Here is a 21616-nt window from a genome sequence, read left to right on the forward strand (position 1 = left end):
AGCTCCCCCTCCAGCTGATTGCCCTGCTGGCGCCGTATTAGCGGAACACCAAAGAGCAGGGCGCCGAGAAGCGGGGCCCTACTGTAATTGATAGGAAAGACAGGGTTGGTCATTGACCCCATGCTACAGGAGAGCAAGACAGAGGCAAGATGCCTCCTCTCCCTTGTCTGGTCAGAGAATAAAGAGGAAGGTGAGTTTGGAAGGGCCAGCTTCCTTTAGAGTATAACTTTTCACAGAAGGAAGACAGATAGATGATCACAGATCAGATGGACAGCCTAGCCACCTTGGAGGATTATATCTCTATCTCCCCTCAGGCACTCATACATCAACCCCAAATGTGAACTGCATTTCTCCACGCTTTCAACAATGCCCACTAGTGACTTCCCAACACCGTGTTGTTGCCACTTACCAAGGGAGGGGGAGGGCAAGGCAGAGGAGAGTTTGGAGGCGTGCAGGCACAGCAGCAGAGCCAATCTAATGCTCCTGCAGCTGCAGCTGCATCACACTGAGCTAGCCATTGCTTTGGCCCTACCCTCTCTTTCTTGATAACTGGCAGCTATGCGTTGCATTAGGAAGCCAAGTGAGCAAAGCTGCACCACCCCATGGGCCACTACTGCATATGCCCACACATCCACTCCTTTCAAATCAGCTCTGCACTTAGTTTCTAAGACATTTGGTGCCAGATGAGCAGAACACAATATTGAAAATGCTATTTCATTAATCTCTAGCTCCTGCCCCCATTCTTCTGAAATTTTGCAGATTACATACCTCAGGTTATCTCTACAGTGTGTGACATTTTCATTCTGATATTGTTGCCCACAAAGCCATAAGGAGCACCGCAAATCCCTTTTGATTCCCCCACAAGCAAACTGTAAAGGTGTTCAGCACAAAACCCCACGAACCTATAATTTGACAGGTTTGGAAAAAGGAAATCAAATTTTAAAGCTGTCCAGCACAAAAAAACCATACCTATTTGTTTGCAATTGACAGACATTATCCATTTGGGAGAGCTTAATATGCCTGCAAATTTCATCTAATTCTGTCAAGGGGGGGGGCACACATACCTATTTTTTAATTCTCCAAGAATAGTAAATGGGAATAGCACAAAGCTTTTCAAAGAAGGATTTTAGGCCCCAGGCCAAACCCGACAGCTTCTGAAGGAATTCAGACTGAATCATGCTCTTTTCTGTAGTGCCAAAATGGGGTCCAAGCTGAGTCTTTTGTTTGATACATATTCCATAATATTATGTACCCAGAATACTCTTTTCTCACAAAGATTTCTCTAGTTTGATTGGGGAAATTGCCTATCATGAATAGCTACTCATTTAAATCCTATCACTTGTCACATACTGGCTTGATTTTTAAAAGCAGGTTCTACACAATAATTTTAAGTATATTTATTGCTTACTTGTACGTTGTTTTATAACATGACTGTTAGTCAGGCTAAGGCCTGTACCTTCACCCAGGTCAGCAAGGGAGTTCAGTAAACAATAAATTTGTAATCTAGTACTGTGCTGCTATTCTGTTCTATATATATATATATATATATATAAATTGCAATCTATATGTAAAGAAAATGGGGATATAATATGCTCCGTAGTCGCTACTTAATTTTCCCTGTAAGTACATCAAATTATTTTAGGTATGTAGTTTCTGTCAGTCACTGTGACATGCTCTAGCCTTATTTTCCTTGCATACCAATGAGGAAAATCAATGTTAATCCCAAAAGGTGGAGTTATTTGTGAAGATCACTAGACATCAGCAGAGCCACGCTGTTGCACCACTGCTTTTAAACATAAAAAGAGTAAAAGGATTCTCACATATATTGAACTATTCCAGTAAAGCAGAATAGAATTTACGCAGATTAAATAATCTTAAATTCAGTTCTCTGCATTTCCACATTGGGATGCAATGTTTTAAAAAGTCTCATGAAAATTCATCAGGATTTAGTGCTGATTTCTCCCAATATGCACATTTGTAAGCAATGTTGCCTAATATACATATTTTTGCAAAGGCAACTTCTATAATATAAAGAGAACTCCACTGCAAAATTCAGAGGAGTGCAAATTTTGAAGGATGGCTTTGTTTTGCTTGACGTATTATTTCAGGAAAGGAAAATTAGGTAGGTGCACCTTTAAATGTGAACTGACTTAAATTTTGCCTCCATACTTAGCTTGCAATCCTATGTACATTTACCTGGGAGAAAGTTCCACTGAATATAATGGATCTTACATTTCTATAATCATGTATAGAAGTGCACATTGGTCAGGACCTACTCTCAACACCTAACCTGAAAATGAAAGTGCTTTAGCATCTTTTGCAGTTTATTTCTCCACACTCACTATTGTCAGAAAACTGACAAATGGCAACAGTTCTTCCAAATGACTAATTGTGCCTGACCAAATCATTGGCTTAAAGAAACCTTTAAAAGTAGAACTGCAACATTTACAGTCTTTACATATTTACATACAAGTAAGTGCCACTTTGTTCAATCGGGCTTACTCCCAAGTAAGTGTTCATAGGATTGAATCCCCAATGGATTAATCCATTCTATTAATCAACTTAATCAATTAGGCAGCATTTAAAAATTGTTAACTATGCTTAAATTTGGGGGGTGGTAAGCACTATCGTAGATCCATTCTTCCTCTCATACAGAAGAGATAATGTTCCTTCGAAACTATACATTTATGGTGTGGAGTCAGTTGTGCTTCATTTTTTACCTTTAAATTGCAGCGTTTTCTCTCTCTCTCTCTCTCTCTCTCTCTCTCTCTCTCTCTCTCTCTCTGTGTGTGTGTGTGTGTGTGTGTGTGTGTGTGAGAGAGAGAGAGAGAGAGAGAGAGAGAGAGAGATCAGAACTGAGATGTGCATGGAGGGGTTAATCCTCTCCTGTCACAGTCCTGATGAAAAATGTCCCCCTGAAACTGTTATTTGCTCCCAAGACTAATAGCAGCTTCAGAGTATGATTTTCATTAGGACCGTGGCAGGAGACGAGTTACTTCCCCATTCCCATACCTCAGTGCCAGTTCTAATTCCATCCTCCTCACTGCAGTGGACTTTTAAATTTAAAAAAAGAATGTTAATTGCATTCATGTAATTAATGTAATGTATGGCACTAAATTATCCATTATGACATGTGGATTTATCATCTATAAATAAAGCAAACACGCCTTTTCTTCAGACCTACCATTTTAATCATGTATGATTTCATAAAAATGTAATCACTTACTTAATTGTTAAAACTCACACAATTACCCATCAGCTAAGTGACAGTTCTACTTTAGACAAATACATCCATAGGTTATGAAATCTTCCATGAACTGACCTCAATATAAGAACTCTTGAGATCAATTTTTTGCAAAGTATGCAAGTGTTAAATCCAGGGAAATGGAAAAATCATGAGATATTTTTCCTTATTAGTAATATTTATAATTTCAGAGGAACTAATCAGGTGAGTATTATGATTACTTTAGGGGCATTTATTATTGGCTGATTCTCCTATCTGTAATACCATGTGAACAACCTGCTCATATATACTGCACAAGCTGTAACTACTGTTTATGATTACTGTAGTCAAGCAAATACACTCAACAGAATTTGAAAAGGTGATGGTGGTGGTGACCCTGATGTTACCATTACTACAAAAATAATTGAGCAAATGAGGTATTTTGCTCAAGATAAAATACCTCCTTTTAAGTACAGATATTTGAACTTTTATTTTTCCTGCCTCTATGTTGATTCAACATTTTCCCAGATCACAATAACCATGAAGTGTGTTTTTGCAAAACATACTTCATAGCCTTCCATAATGCAATGTCATACTACATCTGAGTTTATGTCCTGGAAAAAGCCTCTTAAACAAATTTCTTTAGCATTCATCCCTCTCTGTTTCACAAACAGGATTATTTATATACCTTTTCTTTTAGAAAGATTCTTCTAAGAAATTGTTTCTCTGCACACTTATAATTTTCAGTTTGCTTGATGGTCTCAAACATATACACAAGCAAACATAGGTTATCATACTGTACATTTGAGACAGAGGTTTCAGTAATGTTTCCTCCCATTCTTTGGCTGTTCAATCATTTGCAGATGCATTACTGTCTGAAAAATAAGTATGGCAGCAGCTATTGTATTTGGTTATATTTGGAAGTAAATGGTTCAGTCAATAATTTATTTGCCAGGTAAAAGTGACAAGCCTACTCCATAGCACATTTTTGCATATTAAGAACAAAGACTTGAAAGTCAGATTTAGGATATATAAACAAGAGAAGATCCCAATATTAGGACTGTAATCTTCTGTGAAAATGGTATTGTCACTGATAAATGTTCATATTGTAGTGAATAAAATTGTGAATGAAACGATGTTCTCTGAAAACCATCCCACCTGAAGTGAATATTTCAGACTTTCAGATTCCTCCGATGTGGAGAAAACATGTGTTAAATGTCTATATCATCCAACTATCTTGATATTATCACTATTGACAAGTTTTCAGTGGACTCAACAAAATCAACTGGACAGATCCTTGAATAAGTTTGTCTTTGCCAAAGCTGTTCCATACTGGGCACTGGAAAGCATCCTTTCAACAGGTGCTGATGGGGCAATGTCTGTTGTCAATGTGTTTCTCTCTTGATTTGTGATAATTTGAAAATGCATCATCCTTTATGCATACCTAGAAAAGGAAAGAAATAATCCCTGAAATGAGCATTTATAGGTATTGCAAGAAAAATGTGTTTTTAACATTCATCTTAACATGTTCAGAATCTAGCCATACAATCCTTGAACGCATTGTCATTTGTTCCCCCCCCCATTACAACTGCATGTAAAAAATTGTTCACTGAACAGTAGTCTTCAGGAGTGGAGGTGCAGAGTGTTAAAATCAGTTTAACTATTTCAAGCAATCCAATGTATGGACATCATAATCATGACATATGCTTGTGTGGGCTGCTGTTCTGTTTGGTGGAGGGGGGGTCTCATGGAGTTTATGATACAGTGCACCTCTGAGTGCTTTACCATAAGCACAAAGAGATCCCATGATATGAAGAATGAGTTTTACTTATGTCTGTATAATATTATATATTATTTTCGAGTATAACAGATATGACCAAATTTACAATTTAAATCCCTCCCTTTCAACCTTCTATCCTTGAAAACCTTCTTGATAGTTCTGATTCAAAGTGCAAGACTTGTGGTTCTGAAGCCAGTATCAAGTCTAGTGTTTCACAGACCTACTCTCCATGGGTTTGTTTAACCCCTTTAAAAAGCCATCTAAACTAGTGACTGTTTCACTACATCTTGTGGTAGTGAATTCCACAAATGAGTTACATGTTGTATGAAAACATACTTGCTCTTGTCTGCCATGACTCCAAGGCCAGTCAATCATAATGAGCGATCTGAGTTCAAGAATTAGGACAGTGGATAAAGATATTATTCTTTGCTCTTCACATGGTTCATAATTTTAAAAACCTTATTTAAGTGATTCTCACTTGTCCTTCTTTACTATTGCCCCATACACTTAACTTTTCTTTATATGGAAGATATTTCTACTCCTTGATGAGGTGTGTCTAAAGTGTAACTGAAGATGTACCATTCCTGGATTGTAAGACTTGCTTATATACCAGTTTCAATTCTGAAATAGTATCAATATCTAGTTCCAAATTTTGCCATAAACCTGTGTTCCTTTACATTCATAAAAAGGCCTGCAGACAGAAATAGCAATGGGTATAAACGGTAAAGATTTTGAGATTTAGGCAATATTAAACATTAATGAAAGCTGATTTAGTGTCTGTGAGCCTTAATTCCCATAGAGGGAATATGTCATGTTTAATTTTTCATTGAGATAGTCATCTGCAACAAAAAGCTTGGCTTAACCCCCCCCCCAAAAAAAGCTTCAACAGCAAATGGAATGTATAGTTTTTATACATAGAGAAACAACAAGGTCTTATGCTATTGATTTTTCCAATTTTCATATAGAGCCAAAATATCCATCTTCTGCTCTTCTTCTGCTTTCAGTTTAGTAACTTCCTTCAAAATGTATCAAGACAAACCTTATGCTGAATGGCACAAATTACTGCCAAAGTCCTGTGAGTTTCCAAAACAAAACAAAAACAATTTCAACTACTCCACTATGAAAAGCTGTTTATAGCTGAGCTAAATGATCCCCTCACCAGGTACCCTTTGATTTATGTCAGTGAACATTGGACACTGCCTTAGACAAAGTCAAACCAGTGAGCCCTCTACTTCAGCATTGTCGACTGGCTGCAGTTCTTCAGACAAGGATCATGATAGTGTAAAAGGTTTTTATTTACATTCTATTTTCTTCCGATGTTATTATTCTACTTTAATGAACCTTAGTGCAAGTCTGGCAGGTAGAAAGCTTCAGCCCAGATGTATTGAATCATCAGTTTATAAATGAATTACTAATGTGTTATAACTGGAATTCTGAAGAGCTGTCATTTCAGGATAAGCCACAGTCTTAGTAAGAGAGCCAGTGTGGTGTAGTGGTTAAGGTGTTAGACTACAACCTGGGAGACCAGGGTTCGAATCCCCACATAGCCATGAAGCTCACTGGGTGACCTTGGACCAGTCACTGCCTCTCAGCCTCATGAAAACCCTATTCATAGGGTCGCCATAAGCCAGAATCGACTTGAAGGCAATACATTTACATTTTTTAAGATAAACAGAATATAATGCAACAAGGGGTCTGGAACCAAAGCTCAGGCACCATACCTTTTGCTTGCATGTGGAAGGAAGCTCCCAGACTAGCAGGAAATCAGATGACACAAGGAACCAATAAGGTCTCATTTGCCCCCATAGAGCAAACTAGTTCCTCTCAGTCTGAGCAACACTGCTCAGACAGCCTCTCCCTGCTGAAATGACTGCTTGTCTGCCTCCAAGCTATCAGCTCTGTGCCATCTCTTTTTTCTCTGGTTGTATATCTGTCCTGACTTGAGAAGCTTCTGCAGTTATTAAAACATATAGAGAGCTTAATCCACCCCCATGTGAGCATCTGTTGTCAAATAGGATAGCCAACTGTGAGATTTTTGGAAGAGCACAGCATTTCTGAAGCAGAAGGGATAGCCTTGCTTCAATCATCTTCTTAGTTTAAAGGGGCAAATAAGTTATCTGAACTTGAATGGTATAGAAATGTTTTAAATAAAATAAACACAAATTTCATCAAAACAGGTTTCAGGGCAGCATACAGCATACAGATAATAAATTAATTAAAACCTAACACAACACAATAAAACACTAACATGAGAAACCATACTAAAAGGTCCTGGCCTCTAGAATATATTCAAAAGGTACACAATTATGTGGGAGGATGGACATGCATTACTTGTCAGAGTGACACCACACACACTTGTGACACTATTACAATCACAATCTAGAATCCGCACAGCATTTACAATTGTAACAGTACAGTATAGAACAATAGGGTGGGGAAACTGATGGCTGTCCGGATGGTGTTGAAGTCCATCTCCCAGATGTTATTAGACTCTATCTCCCATCAACCCCCTGTCAGTTCTGGAAATGGAATTTGTACTGGTGTAGGGATATCTAACCAGAGAACAGTATTCCTTAAATATGTCTCACATTTGTATAGCTTGTGTTTGCTATCAAGAGTTGTTTGCAGCAGTGACAAGTTGCATTCTGGTGCTTTACATGCAAATAGGGTTTCAGTGGCTAGCTATGGCAGATGATGCTCCATGACTGCATGGGCACCACCCTCTGATACTGTCAACTGTAGAAGAGCATGGCTTGCGCATGTTGAAGAGCTCTACCATTGCAGCATGCAAACCAAAAAGTTCTTATGATAGAGTCCCATTCATGCACTCCCCTGTGACTACGTTGACAACTGCATCCATAATGGACCCTAATGGGGATGCTGGAAACAATCTAAAAGTACTTACACAAGTAAAGAAGATGAGCAGCAAGTAAAAAAACCCAAGAGAGCACAACAACACAAGTTCCGTTCTGTATTTTTGAAGGTTTGCATCTTCAGGACAGTCTGGAAGGCAAAATAGACACAAACAGTTTAAAGTACCTTGAATGATTTGTGCACAATAGAAGGTGTTTAAAAAAAAAAAAAAACAGCCAATCATACTGTACCTGTTACTTTTAATGTAACCTTATTACTTTGGATGTATTCTTTAACTGGTGACCTTATGATGCATTTATATGTCCCACTGTTGTGACTTGTAGTATTTGTAATCTTCAGAGAATGCCGGGTTCCATTAGAGACCTCTAAGGTTTCATTAAGTTCTCTTGAATATTCATGTTCCTTATTATATTGCAGTTCCTTCCATTCTTCACCGTTTTCACCAATCTGGAGAACAACATCTGACTAGATTAACTAGAATAAACTTATATTCCAGTCCTAGTCAATCACAGCTTTAAGTACGTAACCGTTTTAGAGTTCTGCTTTAAAGGGTCAGCTCAGGCCCCTTTGAAGACCATGAGAAGCTCAGGGACAGAATGGTTATTTAAGGGGGGGGGCTTTCCATCTTACTTCCTGATAGGAGACACATGTAGAAAGAGTTGCGCAGTGACAGGTTCATGCTCCTTTTATTTCCATTGACACCTACGGTACTAATAGGAGAACAAGAGAATTGTACTCCATGCCCTCCTCCAGGTCTCCTCCTACCATAAAAAAAGGCTTGCAGACGAGCCTCCTGGGTCATGCAAGTGCCCGTTTCCCATTTGGAAAGAGACTTGGAGGCCATGCAGCAGCAACTCCCTTGGATTTCTAGGAGCATAAGAGTGTTCCTTCTTCCAGACACCAGGAAATGTCTCTTGCAGTTGCATAGCAACCTAGTGCTCCTGTAAAATGGCAGCCACACAATTGGAAGTAGCAGAAAAATAAAAAACACCAGCGATCACATTCTGAGTATAGTGGTGCTGAGCCAAACATCTCCTTTATCCAGTGGGCAAGTTTACCTTGCATTAAAGGTCTATGGTAAAGGTGCCTACTGCAGTGCTCCTGTGAGATAATCAGGTATATAGCATTGTATGAGAACTGTGGCATCTTAATATTGCTGAAGGAGGCAGATGAGCAGTAATATTTTCTTTTCATTTATCAGTGTGAACTGTTCAAGAACTGTACATATATGTGTAAAATGTACATCCAGACAAAAAGAGCCAGGACACTCCTCCTTAACACAGACAGACTGATTTATTGAAAAAAATTAAAAATATATAGGCGCAGACATGTATATCTGAATGCTCTCGTTCTGAATTCATGCAAACGTTCAGCAATTTGGATAAGCTCTCCTACTGCCCTTTCCAATTTTGGTTCTTTTCAATCACAATGTTACCGTTCATTGCTATTGAATGCCAAAGCTCAAAATAGTTGGTTCTTAAGTCATATCTACAGTATAAAAAGCTCTGGCTTTGTTCCAATGAAATCTAATATTTTCATAATTGAAATAGGGATTGATTTCAAGTTAATGTATAAACTCTGCACCTGTGCAACCTGCATGGCTAATCATCTGCATACTCAGATGTTGGTTGCTGTACCTCTTTCCTTCCCAATAGAAATGAAAAAGTCCCATTTGCACTTGCACATGGATGTTTCTACTTCAACCATTTAGAGTAGGGAAGCCAAAATGGTGCCTTCCCAATGTTATTGGACTTCAACTCCCATCAGCCTAAGCCAATGCTGGCAATGATTGGGATGATGGGAGTTATAGTCCAGCAACATCTGGAGGACACCACAGTGGATACCCCTGGTTTAGAGAAACAGCAGCATGAGTCCTGCTATGATGAACAAGCATGGCATATGTTGCTGCTTCTGCTCATTCTGCTGCTTGCACTGCAGCCTCCGCCTTTATGATGCTTGACAATATTAGACAAGGCATATGTGTAAACAGCCAATCTGAAAAAACTCACAATGCAAGGGTGTATTTCTGATGCATAACGTTATGACACAGGTTTTTTTTAAAAAAAAACTCCCTCCCCCCAAAAAAACACAAATCTGTAGATACTGTGCTTCAAAATCTCAAAATAACAGAGAACTGTCATCCAAGCTTGTAAAACTGCATTCATAACTTGGCTAATGACCATTTGTGATGGGATACGTTTGCCCATGTAATTGCTTCACAGGGAACAGCCGAGAAATAACATTTTGCATGTAGAGACATCTAGTGACAAATTGCTGATATGACAGAAAGTTTCATTTTCACTTGGGTTTTTCAGGGAAGTTCCTCTTTAAATTAATTGCTTGTAAAGAAACTACAATCCTGTAATTTCTTATGAGATGTAAATCACCCTGCTTCTGAACTGTGGGTTTTTTTTTTTTTTGGTTTTTTAAAGATGTTTTCATTACTGTTTGAACTATACAAATTGTAATGAAACCATAGAAAAAAATGAAAACTATTAAAAAAAAAGCTAAATTGTATGAAGTCCAGTGCCTTCGTGCCAGGAACAGCTGGCAGGGAATGGCAATGCCACAAAGTTGGCCTCCCAACAACAGTGTCACTGCCATGAACTAGAATACTGGGGGGGGGTCAGGCACACCAGTGGGAGCAATGAATTGGCTCCACTGGACACCACAACAACCTAACCTTACTGCCACCCTTCCCCACGCTCACACTATCCTGGCATGTGGCACTGATGCCACTGCCTTGAGGCCAGGACCACAGCAGTGCCCCTCTCCACCAGCCACCTTTGTTTCATGTCCATTATCACCCTATGTTCCACAAAGACATTGACTATGGAGCCAACTGCCCTTTCCTCAGCTGTATGCATGGATCAGTTCAGAAAGATTTCTAGTGGCTGGGCAGAGAAATCCCAGAGAATCTCTTGCCTAGAAACAATAGGAATGGCATCCACATGTTCAGAAATAGGTCCTGCTCCATTTGTCCTTTGCTTACTCTACAACAGTGTGTAAAGCCAGCTGCCACACGTTAGCCATTTGACATTTTTCTCTTTTACTTTCTCGGTTGCGCTTTTAGGGCTAAGATGATAGAATATGAGTTCTGTGCAAGGAGTAGAGATGTGAAGGCCCATTAAAAAACTGGGGGGGGATGGGAAAACCCAGTTTTGTAACTAAATTTTCCAGGTTATTTCCAGGCCTTCATATCACTGACAAGGTATTTATAAACATCATGGAGCATTCAAACATTTGATCTGCCATCTACAGTAGTTCAGCAACAGCTATACAATTAGAGCCTGGTTACTTTTGAGTAAACAGGTATAAGGCCACTGACAAATATATCAGATTATGTATATTGTAGATTGCCCAATAAATCTAAATAGGTAGGGAGCACTGTAAGAAGGAAGACATGTTCCTTCAAATTTGAGATCAAACTAGTCTTGTCATTTTTTTGTTAATTTCAGGGCCTGCTCTATCCTTCTGATGAGCTAAGGCAGAGATTTCCAATCACTTAGCTAAGATGGTAGCTAGCCACCTATCACTGTCTTTCAAATAATTAAAAGGAGATGTTTGTCCATATTTCAAAAAGAAAAACCAAAGGTCACCTAAGGGTGCAATCCAACTTCTTATTTACGCTGGGCTGAGGCCAGTTAGATATGGCGGACTCCCAGCTGAGCCAGCATGGTCCAGGCTCAACAGGGCTTTGCTGGGCTCCACCAGCAGAAGCTCCTTGTCTCCGGCTCAGCAGTGGCCCAGCCCGGCTCAGTCGAGGTGCACCCAAGACTCTGCCAGCTCAGCTGGGGGTCCACCAGGGAAGCCCAGCCCGGTGGAAGGGGTGCTGGTGGAAGCTGGCGGAAGGCCCGAAAAAGGGGCATTCCAGGGCGGTGTTGGAAGAGGGGCTGGGGGGGGGCTTTTGCAACATTCAATTCCCATTTGGAATGCTCCTGTGGGTCCTGATCTGAGCCAAAGTTATGCCTGGAAAAAGGTCAGTCTAAGGGCACAAACCAACTCAGGGGAAGCCAGCATAAGTTGTGCTGGAACAAGAGAAGCCACCGTAAAGTCCCGCCACATCCAATTGCCATTCAGGAACCTCTGGGTTGGTTGAACGCTGGTTCAGTCAGGAGTTGTACACAGGGACGAGAAAGTAAAAGCCTCCTCTCCCCACTATCCCTACAGGGGAGTGAACCCTTTCCACTGACTTCTATTGCAATTATTTTCTTAGACTGACCGTTTTTCCCGGCATAACTTTTCCCAGGACTGGGACTTGCAGGAGTGCTACAAACACGAGTTGGATGTGGCCTAAGTCATCTCAGCCCCTCTCATGACACCCCCCAACACTTTTCAGGCTTTGCGCTGGCTTACACTGGCTCCACTTCTGCTGGTCTCAGCTGAGCCAGCTGGGTCCCAGCTGAGCCAGGCTGGTCCAGCTGAGCCCCAGCTGAGCCAGACTGAAGAACTTACACCAGCGTAGCCCAGCTGAGCCAGGATCCAGCCAGCTCAGCTGGAGATCTGCCACATCCAACCTCCCTTAGTCTGGCATAAATGCAAGTTGAATTGTGCCTAAGAAAATAATTACAACAGAAGTTTATGGAGTGTGCTTACCCCAGTAGGGGTATTCATAAGGGCCAGCTTTTACCCTGTACACAGCTCCTGGCTGAGCCCACGCTCAGTGAGCCCAGAGGCTCCCAAACTCCAAATGGATGCCGCAGACCTTCCTGTTGGCTCCTCCTCTGCCAGCTCCCCTTCCACCAGCTTCCCATGAATTGGATTGCTCTGCCCATCTACTTCAAAACAGAGTGGGAGGGAGGGCAAGGGTGCTTCAGAGGGGAGGGGGAATGGCTGAAAATTGTCTCCTCTCCTGTTCCACTGATAGATTCCTTTCATCAGTGAACAAATAGCATTGGATGCCATCCAAAATGTTGTGTCTATATAGACAATAAAGATGAACTCATAGTTATATTGATTATTGAAGGAAAATGTCTGCCTGAGGTGAAAAATACCTCTCAGAGAATTGTCCATTTGTCTCTCTCTTCTAAACAGACTTTTTAGAAAATTAAACAACAATAGAAATTTGTGGGAGGGTTTACACATCATGCTTACACCTCCCGGTGGAAAATTTACTGAGAAGCTTCCAGATATCAGTCAAAAGTTTTAGAACACTTGCCACCTTCTTCCTTTTTTCAGGTGGGAGGCAAAAGCAGAACTTAAGAGACAAAAGAAACAAACAATGAAGAACATCAAACTACAAAAAATTGAAACACCAATTTTATAAAATGTAAGTACATGTTTAAAACACAAAATTTTGCATGATGTAGAAGTAGGAGAGACGGACTGTGGGGCTCTGTATTCAAAAGAGATGGAAGAAGAAAGCAGGGGTAGCAATTTCAAAATGTTACTGTGTGTTATAGCCCAGTAGAGGTTGAAAACATAGCTTAGCTTCCAAATGAAATGAGCCTCTAGCCGTCAGCTGAAACAACCACACTGAGCATAAATGCATGATAATGGCAACACAGAAGAAAAATGCTGCTGACAAGGAACGGCATACAGTGAATGAATTTCCAGATACTAGTTTCCATTCTAACACAATGTAATGGATGAGCACCCACTTTACTTTGTTATAGTTGGGGAAATGGGCCGGAAAGTTTAAAAAATGCAGAACCGTTTGATGGCAAATTGAATGAATATATACATTGAATTTCAAATAGTGCTATTGCATGACAGCAAAACGCTTCAAAGCCCATGGGAAAATTGCCTGAAGTTGTGCTTTTGCAGTTTTTTTATTTACATAACTAAATTTCAATGCAGAATTTTCAGATTATTTGGCTGCAGAATAAAAATTACACTGAAAATGTTCTGTAAATATGAATGCACCCTGGGTGTTGTATGATAATGTGAGTTGAAATAAATCATTATAGGGCTTTATAAATTGTCTTGTTCTAAGCCCTTCAAAGATGCAATTCTACACATAGTTCTAAATTTACTGTATGTGAGAGAGACATGATGGAATGTGCATTCCTTTGGATTTTGGCACTCCATTGTTATTATTAGATTAGCACAGGCTATTTTTCAAACCAGTTTTAAGACAATCATTTAAACCCTGATTTCAGTACACAGCTTAAGGTTGTTGTTGTTTGAACAACAATCCAGAAATAGCTTGAGGATGTGTATAACTCCATATCGGCTTTAAAGTTGGATTATTAATTCTACACAAATAGCAGCACACACTCCACAGTCACACCAGCACCACCATCTTTTTTTAGCAGCAAAAGTCAAAGGTTAATTGTTTGTATTTACTACACAGTTCAACGTGACCCTGTACTAGAGATTTAACCTGAGAGCTGTTTGAACTTTACAGTCCAAAATGTCATACAATTTGCTGGAATTACTGTTTAATTGGCCCCTTGGGGCTTTATATACTGTTTATTGATGAGGCCCTCAATAGATTTTTTTTTAAGTGATTAATTCCACAATTTGGTTGCCTAGCTGCACTCTATGGTCTTCACAGCTGTGCACTGCTTGTCCTTAAATGTTTTCAGATATAAGAATAAAGGTCAGTTATGCAAAAGAGAGTAAGAGAGGCATTGTGACACACTGAAACTTAAGTGATTCTGAAATCCTATAACTGCTGCTAACTGTTTAACATTTAATTAGTGGCAAATGTATTAGACACCCTACACAATTCAAAAATAACTGTGGTTAAGTGTGATGTGAATAAGCAGGAATGACCCACAGTGAATCTTGCACTCAATCCTCCCTTCTCCTCTGACACAGCCAGGAGGAGACGTTTGGAAGCTTCAGCTTCAACTTCCACTTCTCTTGATTAATCACAGGTCACCATTACATCCAGACTCATAACTATGGTTGATTTCTAAACAAGCCAGCTTCAGTAACTATGGTTTGAAGTTAATGTTAACCACAGTTTGTTGGTCTGGAAAACACTACAAACCATAGTTAAGCAAAAGTTTCCAATCTCTTCTTCTAGGCCACACAGGAAGATGGGGGGAGTGCATGAGCCCAAGGCTCACTGAGGCTCATTCCTGCTTTTTCATGCTAAATGATGGTTTAATGTGACAGCTGGCCTTCTCTGCCCAGAATGTTAGAATCTCAACATCAATTCACATAAAATGTTTTCTTTTATAGCACTCTGCACCCAGGTGTTCTCAACTGACCAATTGTTGCTGAAGTGAGTAACAAATCTTGAGATTGTGAGAGCATATTTTCCAGCCTCCACAACCACTTCTATAGCCCTCTTCAGGCACTCAGAGCAAACACATGTGTGTTAAAATTTGGGGAGGGTGAAGGGGGGCACACATGCAAGCCCCATTCTCCATGCACATCTACTTCAGACCACCTCACTGTGAGAAGGAAGAAGTGGAATTCTAAGTGTTTTGGGGTGAACATGCTTAGAATCCCCATTACTGGGAATGAGATAAGGCATTCTAAGCATGTTCAGCCAGACACACTGAGAATTCCACTTCAAACCTTCCCTCTCAGTGCAGCACAGTTTGAAATCTACGCAGCTTACATGGGGATGTTGGGGCAGTGATTGCAGGCACACCCCTTTTAGCCCACACACATTGAGATGAACACCTGATTAGGGTTCATGATTACCCCAATTCACACATTACAGTGTCCATACAAATGTCTCCACCAACCTTCTTATTCTCCCTTATGAATTAAATAAAATGCAGATATTTATGGGAAATTAAAGGAGTGTGAAAATAACAGATACTTACCTTATACCAGGAGATGGCTCCATATGTGACTTGTTGCTCCTGAAAATGTTTACAAGGAAGCAACACATCTTTCCCACATGCTGCCACAACCTGTTCTGTGGCATCAGCAACCCCATGAACCACATGCCAGACTGCAAGAAAGGAAACACAAAGACACAATTTCTGGGGAGACCAGCCACAGAAGAAACTTGGGGGGGGGAACAGGCCCCGAAGGCACATGTGGGGAAAACAGCAATGAAAGCTACAAAGAAAGAAAGAAAAAGATTTACCTTGACTTAGGAAGACAAGCTGATAGCAATATATGGATGCCATGGCCATGCAGCAGTAGTAAATGAGATTTGCTGTTTTCAGAAGGTAAGTGAACAGAAGTGAAAGAGATGATGCCTATAACTGTGTACAGTTAACTCAGGAAACAGATGGTTGGGGATTTCCCCCCTCCCCGCCCTTCAGCTAAGGAAGTCTTGAAGGCATCTGGCTGTAGGGGAAAGTCTCATGTGCTTTCCTCCGAGTTCTCTTTTAATGACAGTTATTCTTCATCTTCAAGAATGCAGTGTTTTGGTAGCCATCACCAGAAGCAAGCATATTGGTAGATCTGGCACCTAGGAGACAGAAAGCATGTTATTCTCCTTCCTCTAGACCCTGCCCTCATGCCTGCCAACTATACCTCAGTTGGAGGTGGGACACATAGCAGGGCCTCCTCTGAAGGCCGACGTGTGCAAACAGGTTGCTAATATGCATGAAGGTGATTCTCCTTCAAGTATCTGGGTCCCAAATAATTTAGAGCCTTACAAGCCAGGACCAGCATTTTATATTTGTCTCAGGGGAAAAAAGGGGAGCTAATTTTTTTTTTTACAAAATAGGTGTGACATTAATACCAACAAAACAAGGGCTCCTGTCAAAAGTTTGTCTTCATCAATGCCAATTGTGGACTAAAGGAGAGAATCCAGAGGAAAAGCATACAAAGCAGTCAGGGCATCACACAGCAGGGTGAAGCAAACCATTTCAGGCAACACCACGAACCAGCAGGGGGAGAGAATAGATGAATGCAAGACCCGGTGTATAAATGGTGCAGCAAGACTTTTAAAACTGTAGATCCTATAAAGGACAGCTACCTCAAGTGCGCTCTATGTGGGACTGCCCTTGAGGTTGGTCTGGAAGTTGCAGCTGGTGCAAAATGCAGTGGCGAGACTGCTCACTGGGGCAGGGTATCACCAACATGTCACCATGCTGCTGAAAGAAATGCACTGGCTGCCCATTTGCTACTGGGCCAAGTTCAAGGTTCTAGTTTTGGTGTACAAAGCCCTATACAGCTTGGGACCAGGATACCTGAAAGACCATCTTATCCCTTATATACCCAGTTGTTTACTGCGCTCTGCAGGTGAGGGCCTCCTGCAGATACCATCTTTATCACGAGGTCCCTTCTGCACAATATAGGAAGCGGACCTTTAGTGTGGCGGCACCTACCCTGTGGAATTCCCTCCCCTTAAATATTAGGCAGGTGCCATCTCTGTTAGACTTTCCTCTTTCAACAAGCCTTTTACGTTGAGAACTTATCCCAGTCTGCGTCTGTGTTGGAATCGCTTTTTAATATGTTTTTAAACCTTTTTTTAAAAAAAATGTTTTTTAACCTTTTTAACCTTAAGATGTCTTCAAACCTTTTATTATTTTTTAAATGTATTTTAAAGTCTGTTGTTATGATGTTTTAAAGTGTTTTTAGTGCTTTTGTTTGCCGCCCTGGGCTCCTGCTGGGAGGAAGGGCAGCATATAAATCAAATAATAAATAAGTAAATAAGTGCTCGGATCCCTCAGATGCTAATTGACAGAGAACAACAGCAAAGTGTTCATGGACATAGAGCTGTGTACCACCAAACCTGCCCTGCTTTCCCTTAGCTAGCCTGCTATTCTCAAGTGCTGTGGAGGATGTTGTCCCATCGTCAGTACTGAAGTAAGACTTAAATCTGGTAGCTTCTGTACACAGAAGTCAGGGTGGGTGAAGGGAAGGAACCATGCTGCCCTTCAACTCAGGCATCAAAATGTCTTTGGTGACTGAATGGAGTGCCATTTGAGCTCAGCTTCTGGCAGCAAAATATCTTGGGCTGGGCCAGCACTTACAGCAGCATTTCAGAAACTTTAGTCAAACACAAGGGGAGACTGCCCTGCTCTGAGCCTTGCACTAGGGGTGGTGGTGCCAGGTTGCAGTAGCTCCAGCTTCCAATCCTGCCCGCCTGGCGGGGCTCTCCACCTCGTCCCTTCCTAGAGCAAGGCAGGGAGAGAGGAGGTGCCAGTGGTGGGATTGATGGGCTCTGCTAATGCTAAAGCAGTGGCAGAAGAAGAAATGCAAGCAGGGTGGGGTGGGGCAGGGTGGAGAGAGGCCACGGCTTTACGACAGCAACAAAAAGTAAGCTGGGAAAGAGAAGGGGGAGCCGCCACCAGTACCAGTACCATGAAGAGGAGGAGTGGCAGCAGAGGCAGGGGAGAGATGAAGACATTGGGGAGGGCAGCCAGTGTGATTTACCCTGCACCCTGCTAGGGATGGCTCTGGACAAACGTTCCCAGTACCAGAGCTTGGAATAGTTAGTTTTTTGAACTACAACTCCCATCAGCCCAATCCAGTGGCCATGCTGGCTGGGGCTGATGGGAGTTGTAGTTCAAAAAAAAGTAACTTTTCCAAGCTCTGCCCAGTACTGAGTTGTAACTTGTTTACTATAGCAAGCATTTGTCTCCTGCAATCCGTCCAGGCCTAGTACTTCTGTTCCTAGCAGCTCTCACCCCACAATCTGTATGAGATTATGGTGAACTAGCAATGCCATCCATACACCTGGATTAGCACTGTAACAGCACCAAAATATGTGCCTCAGTGTGCTTGCTTCCTGTGATATGAGCTTAATGCATCAGAGAACCAGACGTTGCTCCTACTCCTGCAGAAGTTGGGCTCCTACTGGGAGGAAGGGCGGGATATAAATATAATAATTAATAAATAAATAAATACTCAGAGAGCTAACCTTCTTTCTTTCTCCAAACTGTACAATCTCTGCCTTTGGGGCAGAGTTACATAGGATTTACATAGGAATGAACCTTACATAGGAATGAACACAGACTTACTTCAGAGTAAACAGGCATAATATCAAGCTGCACAGCACATATAAATTACAGAACTCTGCATGACCAGTTTAAAAGCAACCAAGTGCTATCTGAAACATATAGCATATAGCATATATTCCCACATTAATATTAAGTACTAGTAAAAGACACACACGAAAACCCCTGTGTCTGCAATTGTGACAGAAAACATGGGGCCTTGCTTTATCTATTTATTGAACTTAGATCCCACCCTTCCTCCCAGACAGATATGCATATAATTAGGGTACAATTTTATACATTTTTATGTAAGCTCCTCTGAGTACAATTGTAGAAGCCTGGGCAAATAATAGTTGCTCACTGTGTATAACGCTAGCCCTTTTCAGAAGGCTACTCTGAACATGAGGGGGGAGCTGGTCATGGTGACTTATGTTGGCTCCTTTCCTGACTTACATGCAAGCACTAGAATTTGTAAACAGAGCCCCATATATATGCACAGGGATTCTCTTCATATATACCACATAGCAAAGGAGGGGAACCTTTTCCTGCCCAAGGTCCACATTCCTTCATGGGCAATACATGCCAGTGGTGTGGGTGGACCAACAGGGGAAATACGAGTTAAGTCAGAGCCATTTTTTTCTCTCTTTCTGATTAACTGAATTAAATCCAAACTGCGTCTGAAAAGGAAGAATGAGTCACTTGAGGTCATGGTGACGTCAGGTAATTGACAAGTGGGCAGCCCAACCTACTGTAGCGGTCAGGGAGAACTTTGATTTAGTTTGCGTTTCAAGGCAAACAGACCTAATTTACACTTTCTGAAACAATGTAAACCAAAACACAGCCACCCTTCGAAATCTACAGTTCTCCACATTTTGCAGGGGAGTTATCAGCCAAGTCATGTGTACAAAATACATGTATTAGGGTAAAATGTGCCTAAAATGCATTATATTAGGGGAAACTGCTTTGTAGAAATGTGTGTATTCTGCAAAATTGCCTACAAAAATGTGTATATTCACCATGAGGACTTTAAAAAAGCAAACTGATATAGAAATATAGAGAACGGAACTTAAGTTTGGAAAAATAAGAAACTGAGAGAAACCAACACTGGCAGATTCACCCATCCCTACCTACCTGTCAAAATGGCCCACCTTTGCTCTAACTGTATGGTTAGCAATCAAGGCTGCAATCCCTCCCCCACTTACCTAGAAGTAAGGCCCACTGAATTCAAAAGGATTTTCATCTGAGTAGACATGGTTATGATTAAGCTGCAAGCCTGATTTAAATAAATAAATAAATAAATAAATACAACACTGTGTGTGAGGATTTTCATTGGGACCACAGTGGATGAGGAGGAAACATTCAAAGTTCCCCCCATGCAGTCCTGATAATCCCACCCCCATGCTGCAATTTGCCACACAATTAGAGTAACATCTAATTTGACCTTCATCAGCTGGGCTTCTTTTGTGCTCATTTTTTGTTTAAAAACTTATGTGGACACATCTTTGCATTTTTATTATGATGCTATTTCATGTAAAAATTAAACCCTTTTTTTTGTAAACACACAGACTGCTTGTGTAGAAGTGTCTTTTTAACATCTAATACCACTACATGATCTCATTATAATTAAACACTTGCCAGCAATACATTTACATTTTGTTTTTGTTTTGATCCCTTTCTGTTTTTCCTCAAACACAATTGCAATCGCTATGTACTCTCTTTGAATGAATAAAGCACAGCTTGCCTGAAATATCATCAGGGCAACAAATAATGGAAGAAATGGGAAATGAAAGCTCATTTGGTTGTATATGAATGAGCTCATCTCACTCTGGGAAATTCCCACAGGTTGGTTTTCCCCCTTGGGGTAATGTTTAGACTGTACTTTCCAGATACGAGTGCACACATACATGATTGACTACTGATTCCCATAGCCAAAAGTCACTTCTCATTTCAAAAATGAGGGCAGCTTTTAGCCCCAGTCTTGCTAGTCATTACTACGACTGGTTTGTTTTTCTTTCAGAACAATAGTAGCAATAAAATAAAATAGAAAAGAAATAGCACCCGTGTTGTGGGGTGGGATGGGGATTCAGATCAAACTCTTTGCCTATGCTATTTTCTTCCCCATATCTCCACCACCATCCATCCCCCAGCTGTTATTTGCTGCAATGGCATCTTCAGGGGCAAATAGCACTTTCGGAGGATCTAAGAAGTTTTTAAAAGAAAGAGAGATATTTACATAGAATAGGAAAAGAGGGATAGATCAATAGACAGACTGATTGCAGATACATAAATCCACTCAATTAAGAGTGTATGAATACTAAATACTGGCTGAATACGAAATGAGGCTGAATAGTAAAGCTACAGTCTTATTCCCACTTACTTGGGAATAAGCCTTAATGAACTCAGTAGGACTTACTTTTGAGTAGGCATGTATAGGGTTTCTCTAGAAGTGTGCTATTATATGTCAAGTTTCTTTCTTTTTAACTAAATATATATATCTGCTCCATAATATAAGTTCTCTGGGCACCTCACAAAATAAACAGAATAATTAAAATACAACATAAAACAACAAAAGCTATGAAAAATTCAAAACAATTAAAACAGTGCTTTAAAAACACACAACAGGATCTGAACATATGACATAAATTTATTTTAAAGGCCTGGGGAATGGGTAACCAATGTGTGCCCTCCAGGCATCTTGGACTACAACTCCAATCATCCTTGGCCATCGACCATACTGCTTGGGGCTGATGGGAACTGTAGTAAAAAAACAATCTGGAGAGCATCACAGTGGCTTCCCTGACTTGGAGGAATAAAAAAGACCACAAAGACCACGAAGATGGCACCAGACCATCTAGGAAGGCTTTTCCATAACTGAGGTGTCACTGCCAAAGAGCGCCTCTGAAAAACTCAAATGGGCTCAGTGATATATCT

The 21616-nt window shown here is 40.7% G+C and overlaps 1 protein-coding gene across 1 annotated transcript; it reads right to left on the reverse strand.

The window, feature by feature from the left end:
• Window positions 1–3186: 3186 nt before the first annotated feature.
• Window positions 3187–19916, reverse strand: CD83 (CD83 molecule). Its single transcript, XM_061587298.1, has 6 exons — window positions 19888–19916; window positions 15877–16206; window positions 15608–15738; window positions 8108–8324; window positions 7909–8006; window positions 3187–4667 (listed from the first exon to the last, which is right to left on the reverse strand). The coding sequence occupies exons 2-6, from the start codon at window positions 15923–15925 to the stop codon at window positions 4578–4580; spliced, it is 585 nt and encodes a 194-aa protein (XP_061443282.1). The 5' UTR covers window positions 15926–16206; window positions 19888–19916; the 3' UTR covers window positions 3187–4577.
• Window positions 19917–21616: the final 1700 nt, after the last annotated feature.

Source organism: Rhineura floridana, chromosome 1, assembly GCF_030035675.1.
Source record: "Rhineura floridana isolate rRhiFlo1 chromosome 1, rRhiFlo1.hap2, whole genome shotgun sequence".
NCBI classification, from domain to species: Eukaryota; Metazoa; Chordata; class Lepidosauria; order Squamata; family Rhineuridae; genus Rhineura; species Rhineura floridana.